The sequence below is a fragment of the Pelodiscus sinensis genome, chromosome 30 (genome assembly GCF_049634645.1).
Source record: "Pelodiscus sinensis isolate JC-2024 chromosome 30, ASM4963464v1, whole genome shotgun sequence".
Classification (NCBI taxonomy): Eukaryota; Metazoa; Chordata; order Testudines; family Trionychidae; genus Pelodiscus; species Pelodiscus sinensis.
In genome coordinates, this window is record NC_134740.1 from 5,854,261 (window position 1) to 5,868,415 (window position 14,155).

The window sequence follows — 14,155 nt, forward strand, 5'->3', positions numbered from 1 at the left end:
GGTTTGTGTCTGGGCTCAGACCGGCTTCTGCTCACTGTGTCTCGCACAGTAATAGCGGGCGGTGTCCTCGGGCTTCAGGCCGGTCATTTGCAGGTGCAGCAGGTTGCTGGGATTGTCCCTGGAGATGGTGAATCGGCCTTTCACGGCATCAAGGTAGTAGATAGTACTCCCATCGTACTTGATATCAGCGACCCACTCCAGCCCCTTGCCGAGAGCCTGCCGGACCCAGCTCATCCAGTAGCTGCTGAAGGTGAAGCCGGAGGCTTTGCAGGAGAGGCGCAGAGAGTCTCCGGGCTTCTTCACATCCCCTCCGGACTCCACCAACTGCACCTGGGATCGGGCACCTTGGGAATAAAGACCGGGTGTTAATAGGGGGAGAAAAGCAGCGATAACACAATATTATCCCGACTCTTCCCGTTATTCGGAGGAAGAAAATACCTCGCAAAGCGGCTACAGCGAAAAGCAAAAGGAGAAACTTTTTCATTTTCCTGCTGTTCGAGGACCTTCGAGGGGACTGGCTGCTCCCTGCCGAGACCCGAGGGCTGCGGATTGTCTCTGCGGGTGCAGCCTGGGCAGAGACGGCGACAGATTTAAACAGGACACTGACTCCCTCATTTGCATATCCCGCCTTATAAGAGACACGCTCCTTCCCCGGGTGAGGTGGGGGATGTTCTCTGGTCTTGGGGAGGAGGACTCGGACGGGCTCTCACTATGGGTGCACAGCGCCTGGGCGGGGGATCCGGAAGATACTTTTCCCCAAGGGAAAAGCGAAAGCTTGGCCCATCCCCCCAACACCGTCCCCTCGCCTGACACAACGATCCAACCCCGCCATGTGCAATTCAGGTGATGCCTAACTTAGGACGGAGATTTCACAGGAAGTCCAGGGAAGCATCGGGCCCTGTCTCGGGCCAGCACTTCGGTGTCCTTCGTGCCCCCGATTCCTCCGCAGCCCTGAGACCCTCCGCGCATCAGCCTCTCTGAGTGATTGGCCCCGCCCTATTTTACAGCCCTTAGCCACGTCACTGCTCTCATTGATCTGGGTGCCCGCGGTGGGCAGAGTGACGTCATCAGTGGCCGAGGTGCGGGTTCTTTTATCTCCAGGGTGACTGCGTGAAATTTTGGAACCTTAGTGCGGGGCGGGGGGGGAGGGGCGGGAGGTCTCAGCTCCGTCCTCTGACACCAGCTGAGCTGGGGGAAAACAATCCCGAGTCCCTCTGCCAAGTCCCAGCTGGGGAAGGGCGGGGGAGCCATCGTGCCAGACCTCGGTGGGGCGGGTGACTCAGAACGGGATGAACCCCAGGTTGAGGTTCCCGCAGGACGCTAGGGATCGCTGCACCCAAGGCCAGACCTTGCCCGGCCACGAAGGGGTTAACACGGCGGGAGGTTTCTGTTACGTTCACCCAGGTGCCGGGTCCCCTGTCCGAGCCCGGAGAATGTTTCTCTGCTGCCCCCTCGCGGCTGCTGTGGGAAGAGCGGTTCCTCAGCTTAGATTTTGGTGTCTGTCAAATGAGATGAACCAATTAAAGAGGCAACGTGTCTCATTTCTGGGCTGATTCCATTGTGATCCGAAAGCAGGATTCGTATCTGGGTTCAACGTTTCTAGGCCACGTCCTCTTCTCCTAATGTCAGGGTTTGGGTGTGCCAGGTGTAACTCAGTGAGTGTACCTTGCTGGTTGCTATGCTGGGCAGTGGGTTGTGAGTGACCTCCACTGGCTGCTGGCTACAGCACGGCCCAGCAGGGCAGGGGATGAGTCATTATGCAAGGGGGCTTCAAAACCGTCAGACAGGTATCTCCCAGGGAGCGGAACAATGGGAAGAAGGGGAGTGGAGCCCTGGCTGGGGGCAGGGATGGAAGTGAGGGAGTTAGTTTCTGTCTGGGAGCTTGGAGGAGACAGCCTAGGGAAAGGGGCTTGGATTTAGGGGCGCAGTCTCCCCCTTCTCAAGGGGGGCTGAGGCATCCTAGACCTGCCCTGTAACCAGATTACATCTGTGTTGTGCTGTATCCTGGAGAAGCAATAAACACCCTCTATTCTACTGGCTGGTGGAGTCTGTTCGTGCCATTACGGAGATGCAGGAGACGGGAAAACCCCAACACGCTATCACAGGAAACAAATCGAGGAAGGTATTAGCTTGTGCGTGTGTGTGTAATTCCCTCGCTGCCCTCACAGACGCTCGCAGCCGGAGGTAGCGAGCAGGGAAGTGAAAAACAGCAGAGATTTCATTCTTGTTCTGGTTCATAAGGAAAACTCCCCAGCGGGCAGGGCCGGGCAGGTCTGTGTCTGGAGAGAGACCGAGGATCCTAGAACCATGGGTGGTCGCTGTAAAAGAGGAAGCTTTGGACAGGGATTTGGATGCGGGTTGCACCCAGCAATGGTAGGAAGGGGCTGGCAGAGGCGGCTCTGGCTCACAGGGGACATGCCATTCCCAGACACTAGGGGAGGCGGGTTAGGGGAGTTGCTGTCACAGTTCATGTTTCTCTTTATCTTGCTCCCCCGCCTCCCCGCAGACTAGCAATGGGCGCTCAAAGGGGAATTGTTTGCCTGGCGTTCGGCACCTAGGACAGATATTTAGCTCCCTGAAAAACTGAAGGTTCTAGTGTAGGAGGAGAATTCAGGACATGAACGAGTTAATCCGTGACGTCAGAACGTTCCATCCTGACGGAATAGGTATATTCGCTCTCCTGAGCCCCCGGCAGGGCTGTTTGGCGCGTGTCTCTGCTGCCCCCGTGCGGCGGACGCGGGAAGTTCCGCAGCTCTGGTTTGTGTACGGGCAGCCATAGGGTTCGTGTCACTGTGTCTCTCGCACAGTAATAGCGGGCGGTGTCCTCGGGCTTCAGGCCGGTCATTTGCAGGTGCAGCAGGTTGTTGGGATTGTCCCTGGAGATGTTGAATCGACCTTCAACAGCCGAGGAATACCACTGCTTGGATGCATCGGGCCTAATCTGAGCCACCCACTCGAGCCCCCTCCCGGGAGCCTGCCGGACCCACTCCATGTAGTAATCGCTGAAGGTGAAGCCGGAGGCTTTGCAGGAGAGGCGCAGAGAGTCTCCGGGCTTCTTCACATCCCCTCCGGTCTCCACCAGCTGCACCTGGGATCGCGTTCCTGGAAACAAGGACACGATTATAAATTATTTGAAGAGCAACAACACTAAATCCCCCCCTCCAGTGCAATGAAATCGGGATGGGCGATACCTTCCAAAGCTGCTAGCAGGAAAACCAAAGGGATCCAAAATCCCATTGTCCCTGGTGCTGGAGGGGGACGTTCTCTCAGGGGCGTGTCTGGGCACTGCACGGACGCAGGGGCTGAGGATTCTGTCTCGGTGCAGCCTGTGCAGAGAGTCAGAGAGAGGCGGGTATAAATTAGAATCTCTCACCTCTATTTGCATAGCCCCTCCCTTATAAGACAAGCCTGCTCAGTGCTGTGACTCGCATGTTGGGACTGAGAGACAGAGACGGAGGGAGAGCCTCGAACTGTCCAAAAACTGTGCTGATGATACTTTTTCCCTAGGAAAAATTAGATTTAATTGGGAGCGTCCAAAGGAGAATCGTGGGGGCGGGGTGCCAGGGACTGAGGTTGATTCGCTATCCTGGTGGTTAGGACACCAACGGGAGAAGCTTTAAGTCCGGTCCCCTCATTATTGAAACAGTTTCAACCCGAAAGACTAAGAGACGCGCCCCCACCCGCTCCTCCCAAGACTCAGTGCGCAGTGCGCGCTCTCCCGAGGGACAGGAGACGCTTTGCTCAAGAAGCCCTTCCCCTTTATCCCGCAGAGGGGGCTGGATCCCTGTTCCCCACCTCCCCCGTTAGGGGCTTAACTCCTGGGCTGTGAGTTGTGAGGGAGGCGCCCCCATCTCCGGCGTTTCTGGCCCTTTCGTGTAGCGCCCGGAGCGAGTCTCACAAGAGCCGCCTGAGGCAGGGAAGGGGCCCGATCCCGGAGCGGGATTCCCGTTCATGCGGAGCAGAGACACCTGCCCCGCGAGGCCCGGACTGTCTCTGGAGCGGGAGAGAGGTTAGGACACGTCCCCTCTGTATCGCCCACGGGCTCGCTTCCCCGGGTCCCTGCTACTGCGCTGGCCCCTGGGAATCTCGTTCCTGCCGCTGGTCTTTGCTTTGGCGGATTTGCTCTGTATTGTCCCTGGGCTCTTGTAGGTGCCTGGGTGTGACGTAGTGGGGGTACCTGGCTGGTTTCTATGCTGCTGGCTCTGGGGGAACCCCCACTGGCTGCCGTGGGTACCACGACCCAGCAAAACAGGATGAGTCACTATGCAAACCAGTGGCCAGACACCCCCCATGGAGAGGAACAAAGGAAGGTGAATGCTGCCTTGGCTGGGGGGCAGGGCTGGAAGTTAGTGAGTTGGTTGCTGGCTGTCGGAGGGCATGGAGGAGAGCCTAGGAGAAGGGGCTGGAGTTTAGGGGCCCAGTCTCCCCCATCTCAAGGGGGCCTGAGGCATCCTAGCCCAGTTCCTGTGACCAGATTACATCTGTGCTGCGCTGTGCTGGAGGAGCAATAAACCACCCTCAATTCCACTGGCTGGTGCAGTCTGTTTGTGCCATTTTGGGGTGCAGGAGACGGGGAACCCCCAACGCGCCGTCACACTGGGACCCGAGTTCCTGTGTGAACCCGGACCCGGAGCGGTAATCCGGAGTAGCCTTGTCCCTTCCGTGCACTGACCGGCAGCGAATATCCCAGAGCGCCCCAAAGCCGCCAAGAAGTAGAGTCAATTGCACCAAAGTCTCATTGTCTCTGGAGTTGGCTGAGGGTGGGTGACATTAGCTCCAGGGTTTCTCTATGTCATTGGGCAGCATATTATGGGCTGGATCCCTGGCTCCACCCTTTGACACCAGCTGAAAGTCTGCAGGTGCGCGTGACCGCGGCTCCCATTGGCCGGGAACCCCCGTACCTGCAGAAGTGCCGGTAAATATGGCGGTGTGGGGGCCATGATGGGGCTAACCCTAGTGGACTACCTAGTTCGTGCCGCGTGTAGCCGCGCGGCACTGGGTTCGAACGAGCAGGGATTTAAAAATGGCGGCGCCCAGTTTATGCAAATGAAGCCCAGGAAATTCAAATCCCGGGCTTCATTTGCAATGCGGTATGCCTACATTACCCTCTGTGACGGCGCGTTGGGGGTCCCCTGTCTCCTGCACCCCGAAATGGCACAAACAGAACGCACCAGCCGGTGGAATAGAGGAAGTTTATTGCCTCTCCAGGATACAGCAGAGCACAGAGGTAATCTGGTCACAGAGCTGGGCTAGGATGCCTCAGGCCCCCTTGAGTTGGGGGGAGACTGGGCCCCTAAACTCCAGCTCCTCTCCCTAGGCTGTCTCCTCCATCCTCACAGCCAGCCAGCCACCAACTCTCTAACTTCCAGCCCTGCCCCCCAGCCAGGGCAGCATCCACCTTCCTTTGTTCCTCTCCATGGGGGGTGTCTGGCCACTGGTTCAACAAGTTTGGCATTACCTCTGCCTAGTGAGGTTTTCCCTGCTGGGTCTTGCTCCAGACAGCAGGGGTCACCACAGCCCAGCAAGTACCCCCACTACGTCACAGTTCTCCCCCCTCCGAGAGCGAACTGAGCAGGGTCACTCCGCTCGTGACCTAGGGAAGTTCGGGTCCTCTGCGGGGGAACCCGCCCCGGGGACATGGGTGCTCCCCTTGACTCAGGCCGGCCGTGGCAAGGCCCCACATGAGCTGGCTTCCCTCTGTCCACTCGCCGCCCCGCTCCAGGGCAACTGGCGCAGGCCTGTCCTCGGGGGTCACACCCACCCTTCCGCTGGCCTTGATCTCTGGCCAGGGTCTCTCGGGCCGGGGCCATGAGCCCATTGAGCCTTCTCTGGACAGCCAGGGCGGCTTCAACCCCCGAAGCTCCATCCAGGGAGGTCTTCCCCTCCCGTAACTCTCTCAGCAAGCCCAGAGGGTCTATCTGGGGTAAAGACCCCCAGCCGCTTTACTCCTGTCTTGGGCCTTCCCGCCCCTCTGGCAGGAGTCACAGGACCGGCAGTACCGCTGTACGGCTGTAAAGATTCCCGGCCAATAGAAGTGCTGGAGCAGCTTCAGCCGGGTGCTCCGGATCCCCCAGTGGCCCCCAACGGGGACATCGTGGGCCAAATACAGCAGCTTGAGGCGATACCTTCGGGGGACGACCAGCTGCCTCTGGACCCTCCATGCCCTCACCTTCCTGGGGGAAAGCCATTCACGGAACAGGAGCCCACGCTCCCGCAGGAATCTCTCCTGGCCACCTCTCCCCCGGGGCTGAGCTGCACGGAGGCCAGCCTGGTCCCTCAGCCTCTGCAAGGAGGGGTCTGCCTGCACCTCAGCCTGGAATTCAGCTGCTGAGGCAGGGATCGGGACCTGTCCCCCACCTCTGCCTAGGTCCGGAGTCCCAGCCTGGCTGGACCCCGTGTCCACTGGGATGGGACCCTGAGGCTGCTGCCAGGAGTCCTTCCCTGGACCCACGTTGTCAGCCCCCCGCTGGCTCTGGGTGGTGACTAGAGCCCGCTGGGATTCATGGGGCCACTCCTCTAGGTCATTCCCCATCAGCACCTCGGTGGGCAAGTGCGGGTGCACGCCCACTTCCTTGAGGCCTTCCTTGGCCCGCCATTTCAGATGCACCCTGGCGACAGGCACCTTAAACGGGGACCCGTCTATGCCCTTCAGGGTCAGCTGGGTGTGGGGTAGTATCCGCTCTGGGGCCACTATGTCGGATCAGGCCAGAGTCACCTCCGCCCCCATGTCCCAGAAGCCCGTCACCTTCCTACCATCCACCTCCAGGGGTATGAGGCACTTGCTCCGCAGGGGCCGTCCTGCCCCCACACGGTAGACAGAGAAACCCGCCTCCTGAGAATCAGACCTCCCAGGGGAGGTGCACTGAGCATCCTTCCCCTCTCTCTGAGCTGAGGTTTGCTTGCCAGCCCCTGCCTCTGGGGCAGCCTGCCCTTCCTCCCGCCCCAGCCAGTTAACCCTGGAAAGTCCCCGGTCCTGGGACCTGGTGCACTGAGCCCTCTTGTGGCCTTTTTGCCCACAGCGCTGGCAAGTTAGGCTTTGGGCTGTCTCTGTCCAGGCCCTGGCTGGTTCTCTGGGGTATCGATGACTGGTCCTGGTCCCTGGGGCTCGCCTCGGAGGTGTCTCTCTCCGTTGCTCCGCCGGGAACCGGTCTCTGCGCGATTCTCCTTCTCTCCGGGACTCCCGTTCACCCCCGGACCGGCTCTCCGTGAACTCATCCGCCAGCCTCCCGGCCTCCTGGGGGTTCTCTGGTCTCCGGTCCTTGAGCCACAGCCTCAGTTTGGGTGGGCAAGCTTCATAGAACTGCTCCATCAGGACCAGCTTCAGCAGCTCCTCTGCGGTCTGGGCTCCGACTCCAGACACCCACTTGCGGCAGTATTGCGACAGGCGGGAGGCCAGATCCACATAGGTCTCCCGTGGCCCTTTCTGTACCCCCCGGAACTTCTTCCTGTACATCTCGGGGGTCAGCCCGAACTTGTGCAGCAGGGCCCCCTTTACTCGGTTGTAATCCCCTGGCTGTAGGTCCTCCAGCTGACTGAGCACTCCGGCCGCCTCCTGGCTCAGTGCGGGGATGAGCTCCTGCAGCCAGTCAGCTGGGGGAACCCGTTGCAGTCCACAGGCCCTCTCAAAGGCACTGAGGAACCCGTCTATGTCACCCATGTCCTTCAATTGGGCCACCACAAGCCTCTCCAAGCGCCTGGCAGTCCTGGGACCCTGGGGCCCATCCGCACTTGGCACAGCCGGTGCCCCGCAGGTTCTCCGCTCTGCCATGGCCAGCTCATGCTGCCGCTGCGTCTCTCCATCTTGGCGCTCCCTCTCTCGGTCCTCTACTTCCAATTCCTTGATCCGCAGCTGGATCTCCAGCCTCTGCAGCTCCGCTGGGCTGGCCCCTGTCCTAGATGGGCTACGGCTTGCAGGCCTCCCGGGAGACGCTGTCTCATCTCTCCGTTGGGTTCCAGCGCTCCTCCCCCTCTCTGAGCCTGACACACTCTCAGGGGGGGTCTGGCTGCTTCCCCTGGGGACAAGATCCGGGCCCTGTGGCTGGTCATTATCTTCCAGCTGGGCAATCAGCTGGGCCTTGGTTGCTTTCCGCACAGGCAAGCCCCTCTCTCTGCACAGCCCCACCAGCTCTGCCTTCAAGAGTCGGGCGTAGGCCATCTGCCCGCTGGGCCCCTCGGTGCAGACTCACCAGTCTAGTGCTGCAGCGCCCCACGATTCCCAGGAACCGCTTCGCTCTGTCTCCAGCACGCCTGGCTCCAGGGCTCTTGCTTCTACTGCGCCTTGTCACTTGCCGCTGTAAGCTCCATCCACGGGGTGCAGTGCATCCCACCCCTGACACCAGTGTGACGGCGCGTTGGGGGTCCCCGTCTCCTGCACCCCGAAATGGCACAAACAGACTGCACCAGCCGGTGGACTAGAGGAAGTTTATTGCCTCTGCAGGATACAGTACAGCACAGATGTAATCTGGTCACAGAGCTGGGCTAGGATGCCTCAAGCCCCCTTGAGATGGGGGAGACTGGGCCCCTAAACTCCAGCCTCTTTCCCTAGGCTGACCTCCTCCATGCTTCCAGCCAGCAACTCACTAACTCAATTCCCTTCCAGCCCTTCCCCCCAGCCAGGGCAGCATCCACCTTCCTTTGTTCCTCTCCATGGGGGGTGTCTGGCCACTGGTTCAACAAGTTTGGCATTACCTTGGCCTAGTGAGGCTTTCCCTGCTGGGTCTTGCTCCAGACAGCAGGGGTCACCACAGCCCAGCAAGTACCCCCACTACGTCACAAAGTGTCCACGCCAGGCTGAGCTCGAACTGCCGGGGGTTCTGGGGCTGAACAAAGCTCGAAGCCCGCCCCCTGCCGGTTGTGTCGCTCCCGGCAGAACTTGTTGCGAAGAAGCTCCCCCCCTCGGCCTGCGCGCGCTGTTGGACCCGAGAAAGGAGGAACCGGGCTCAGCGCACAGAAGATGGAGCAGAGGAGTTTCCTTCCCCGCGGAGAGATGGGCGGGGCCCCGGGTCAGTTACAGCCAATCCCCTTGTGAGGTGGGCACGTTGCAGAAGCTCTTCCAGCGTTTGTGATACTGGTCTGAGTTGAAATAGTTCTGGGCGCCCTTTGGGTTCCTGTTTTCCTCAGGGAGAGGGGACAGATTCTGATCCGTGTTTGCTGCGCTTCTCCCCTCCGCCTCTCCCTCAGCCTACCAAAGCCCAGACAAGACCAAATATCTCCTGGGGAATGAGCCAGAACGTACCTGTCCAGGTGCCCCGAACCGGCAGATTTCTAAGCGCGTGTTGTTGCAATGACGGGGGACATGGACATGCGGTTACTTCTCCGCACAGGAAGCAAAGGTGGTGCCCGGAGCGGGATTTGAACCCACGGCTGAGTTCGGAGACCAGAACACCCAAATGAGGGGACAGACAGGCCCCGGAGCGGGCCGCTTTGTTAGATCACTCCCCGCCCTGAGAGCGGCCCGGGCAGTTTCTTCCGACCTTCGTTTTCTTAAATGTTTGCGTTACTCGGGGGTGTCAACATCCAAGCTGGGTCCAGAGGTGAGTGGGGGCGGGGAGCTTGCAGCTTGGATCAGAACTTCCCAAGAAGGCGGGAGAAACAGGCGGTTTTGGTCAGACCATTCTCCTGCCCGACAAGGAAGAAGCAAATAAACAAAAACGAGCAACGAGCCCAGCCCCGCAGGGAAATAAACTGATGATACTTAACAGGATGATAAACCTCCAAAGCGGAGCGAATACAATTTCTAGCGTCAAACATTAGCGCTGCTTTGTACACCGCCGGGAGCGGTTCTCGGGGAACCTGTTTAACCGCAGGAGTGTAAAACAGCTAAGAGTTACTCGAATCAACTTAACTCTTTACTGCGGAAATAAGACAATCTTTCTTTCAGCAACTATATCAGGGGAAAGCGCGCACGCAGTCCCCCACTACCACAAATTGTGCAGTAGAGTTTCCTCTATTTGAGGAAATCGCAGGGGTCAGCGCACCCGCAGTGCAATGGGCGGGCCTCACCCTGGGAAAACCACCTTCCTGAGCGTGGCATTTCCCCTGCCAGGTAAGTATAAAGCCTTGTCTCAGAGCCCCCGCCAGCCCTCACGCGCCCCGAACTCTCACATCACGGTGGCTCCCACCTCCGCCTCCAAACAACCCCGCCGGCACCGCTTCCCGCTGCTGCCAGCTGCCACCCGCCCCCCCAGTCCCGAGACCCCAGATCCCCGCTTGCAGATTAGGGCTTCGCTGGGCAGCCTGCTCCTACTCCCACAATGCTTCACTCGCACACACATTTGCATACCTGCCCACGCGGCTCCGCCCCTCCAGATGGCCACACCCCTGACTGCCCTTGGTCCACACTCTCCTGGGGAAAGGGAAAGCAAGCGAGGGAGGATTTAGCCATTCAACGTCTCTCTGTGGGACACTAATTTCACCACGTGCCCCACGGACACTCACAGCCGGGGGCGGCGAGCAGGGCGAGGAAAAGCAGCAGAGATTCCATGCTCGTACCCGGGCACTGAGGGAAACTCCCCAGCGGGCAGGGCCAGGCAGGTCTGTGTCTGGGCGGAGACTGAGGCTCCAAGAACCAGGCGCTGGTATTTAACAGGAACCCCCGGGCAGGGATTTGCATGCGGGTTCCCCGGGCCGGATATAAGGGGCGCCAGGGGGTGGGCGCTCGGCACATGGCGATGTCCCCTCGGGGACAGGTCTCCCCATGACACCAGAGAGACACGGCTCCAGGGCTCTTGCTTTTACGGCGCCTTGTCGCTCGCCGCTGGAAGCTCCATCCACGGGGTGCAGTGTATCCCACCCCTGACACCAGTGTGATGGCGCATTGGGGTTCCCCCATCTCCTGCAGCCCCGGAATGGCAGGAACAGATTTCACCAGCCAGTAGAATACAGGTGGTTTATTGCTTCTCCACGATACAGCACAGCACAGATGTAATCTAGTTACAGGAACTGGGGGCTGAGGCCTCAGTGCCCCCCTTGAGATGGGGGATCCCAACCCCCTCCCCAGTTCCTTCTCCCCTGCTTTCCAGCCAGGAACTAACTCCCTCTCCAAGCCCTGCCCCCAGCCAGGGAAGCATCCACCTTCCTTTGTTTCTCCCCATGGAGGGTTGCCTGGTTCAACCAGTATGGAGTCACCTTTGCATAATGAGGTTTTCCCTGCTGGGTCTTGCTCCAGACAGCAGAGGTCACCACAGCCCAGCAAGTACCCCCACTACGTCACAGTGTTCGGGGAAGGCAGGTCGGAGGGTGCAGGGGACTGGGCCCTACAGGAGACCAAGGAGACTCCGCTGGGTCAGTGATTTGCATTTGGCTGTGACCCAGCAGAGATGAACATCCGGGGGAAGAACCGCTGCCGGCGCAGGGCTGGAGACTCAAACATCTCCCCGGTGCGAGGGTAAAAGCTCCGGGCGACCCTTGGCCCGCGGGCTCCTCTAAAATCTGCCGGAGCCTGCCTAGGACACACAAGGCCGGGAGATGCCCAGAGGGGGAGTTTCTCGGGGGGGGGGGGCAGATGGGGCAGGAAGAGAGTCTGGTGTCTGCCCCAGAGACTGACAGAGGCTTTATGGGGGGATGGGTGTGATAAGCCCTTCAAGGAGGGGGGGGTAGTGACATCAGAAGGGCCTTTTGCAACTCCTCAGCTGAGGCAGTTCGGGAGGCAGTGACGTCACAGTGAGAGCGTCACAACAGCCACGCGGGACAGGAGCCAGCTCAGAGCCCGTGGTGACTTGGCCACGGGCACGAGAATTGATGGTCCCAGCGGCGGACGAGCCTCTGTCGAGCCTTCTCGGTTCCCAAGGACGCGGTGCAGGGATGCGCGAGGGAACAGCGCTGCGGAGGGGCCGGGCCGGTCCCTGAGGGCAGCTCGACGGGAAGCAGGAGAGACACGATAATGAGCGGGGGGTTCGAGCCCCGCGGACTCCTCTTCCCAGCTACCCGAGCGAGAGTGCCCAGGCCGGGTCTGTGTTTCTTTCCGCTGCCTGCTTGCCCCTAAGGAAATTCCCTTTCTCCTGGGGGCCCTTAGGAAGCAGCCTGGAGGCTCAAATCCACAGGACCGGGGCAGGCGGGAAGCGCTGCAGGGCCGGGAGCTGAGGGAGCCAAGGGAGGAGAGAGGGAGTCCCGGGGACACAGCAGCTGTAGAGAAGCGATAAGGGCCGAGCGCCTGGGACTGTCCCCGCTGCTGTAGGGGCCGGTGTCTCGCCGTCAGGGGCAATCAGAGCAGAGACAGACAGTGTCACTAGCGGCCAGTCCCCGAAACGCCCCTCCAGAGGCTGGGACTTCCCGCCCCGCGCGGCCGGAGCTGTGCGCTGCTGCCCTGTGACCGCTGCACGCTCGTCTGTCCATTACACTCCCAGCCCGGCTGGGAATAGCCGACCCGCCTCTCTGCGCGCAGGGGGTGTTTAAGGGTTTTCTGGACAGCGCTTAGTGTTGTAGAATCGCGTAGGGAACATTAGTAAAAGCCAAACCCTCCCATCCGGTGTCCCTGGCCCGCCAGCGGGTTCCCAGCGGCGCTGACTTTGGGTACTTCGGAAGAAATAAAACTGGTTCCGAGGAGGTGGCCCAGTCATTGTGCTCTGCACACGTGGGTTCGACTCCTACTCTTATCGCAGGTTTGTAGTCCTGTTTCCCCTAGATCTGCCGTCAGTTAGGGAAAGCCCCCTCTTTATTGCTCCTTCCTACACACAAATCTCTCCAAATTGCGTTGCTGTGAAAGCTAAACCGAGTCTCCTCCTTGCGCTCACGAATGTGACCCCAAATTCTCTTTCCAACCTCAAGCAGAAACCTCAAGAAGGAGATTCCACGTGGCAAAGCTACAAACGTTTCTGAGACTGACCCTGTCCCATCTGGCCGCTGTCAGGGTCTCTCTGTGGGCAGGTCTATGCTACAGTGAATACTGATCCCTGATCCTGCTGATCTTCAGGGCTACCTCTACTCTGGCACCCTTTTCTGGAAATGCTTTAACGGAACAGTTTTCCGTTACAAGTATTTCCAGAAAAAGCGCGTCTACATTGGCAGGATGCTTTTCCAGAAAAGCACTTTTTCCAGAAAAGCATCCATGGTGAATCTAGACACTCTTTTCCGCAAAAAAGCCCAGATTGTCATTTTCGCGATTGGGGCTTTTTTGCGGAAAACACTCCTGTGCTATCTACACTGGCCCTTTTCCGGAACAGTTTTCTGGAAAAAGGCCTTTTGCCGGAATGAGAGCAGCATAATATTTCTGGAAAAGCGGCTGATTTCTTACAGTAGATCGTCAGTGCTTTTCTGGAAATTCACGGGGCCAGTGTAGACAGCTGGCAAGTTATTCTGGAAAAGGCTGATTTTCTGGAATAAGTGGCCAGTGTAGACACAGCCCAGGTGTTCTAGCCGATGTAGTATAGACTCGCGAGATCCCACTCCGGGCACAGCCTTTGTTATCTGTGTGGAGGAGTGACCCTCAAGTCATTTCCATGTGTCTCCTAACATTGCAAGAGCAGGTGCTTAGGGCTTCTCTGAGAGGAGTGAGAAGAGAAGCTGGAGAGACTTCCAATACCTTCAGAAGCAGCCCATTGAGAGCACCTGGATGGGTGAATTCGGATTTATCTTCGAGTAGGTGTGGAAGTGCTGAGGGAAATGGGGAGTGTCTCTACTTTGGACTGTGAAGGCTTTGTCTTGGGCAATAAAGTAGAACAGTAAGGAAAAAAACTTTCAGGGAGGGTGCCATGGCTTAGCTGGTTAAAGTGCCTGCCTAGTAAACAGGAGATCCTGGGTTCAACTCCCAGTGGTGCTTTGTAGTCTTTGCTGCCAGAATTTAAATCCCGCTCCGGACAGAAGAGGCCTCCATCGGCGATGCCCTCTCAGGGCTAGAGCGATCTGCAACCTAATAAACTGGTATTTAGCTCCAATCAGTGCAAGTCCTGGGGGCATCAACACCGCCCCATGTCTACGTAGAAACAACCTCCCTTCTGAGCCAGGTCTCCGCTGCGCTCTGTGCCACTGTTGGTCCCTCTGGCGTAGCAGTAGGGGGCGCTGTCTCCAGCTGTCAGCGAGCGGAGCTGCAGCGAGAGCTGGAACCTGGCGGTGTCTGCAGAGATGGTGACTCCGCCCTGGGGAGACGGGCAGTAGCTTGTCTCCCAGCCGAACGGATACATCGCTCCAGCCCCTTCCTGGGTTTATTGTCTGCCGCCCC

General features: G+C 59.1%; 2 non-coding genes and 2 gene segments (V, D, J or C); 1 reads left to right on the top strand and 3 right to left on the bottom strand.

The window, feature by feature from the left end:
- The window catches only part of LOC112545106 (Ig heavy chain V region 3-like), a 138,124-nt gene continuing 123,969 nt past the window's right edge, over nucleotides 1-14,155 (bottom strand). Inside the window, 1 exon segment of the V gene segment in view lies at nucleotides 1-344. Within this exon segment, the coding sequence occupies nucleotides 16-344 (329 nt within the window).
- On the bottom strand, nucleotides 2,451-3,462 carry LOC142821358 (Ig heavy chain V region 3-like). The segment is given in 2 exon segments: nucleotides 2,451-3,102; nucleotides 3,192-3,462. Coding segments are annotated over 2 exon segments (522 nt in total).
- On the bottom strand, nucleotides 9,890-10,053 carry LOC112547069 (U1 spliceosomal RNA). Its single transcript, XR_003090811.2, has one exon. It is a non-coding gene; the product is annotated as a U1 spliceosomal RNA (small nuclear RNA).
- On the top strand, nucleotides 13,683-13,756 carry TRNAT-AGU (transfer RNA threonine (anticodon AGU)). The gene has a single exon. It is a non-coding gene; the product is annotated as a tRNA-Thr (tRNA).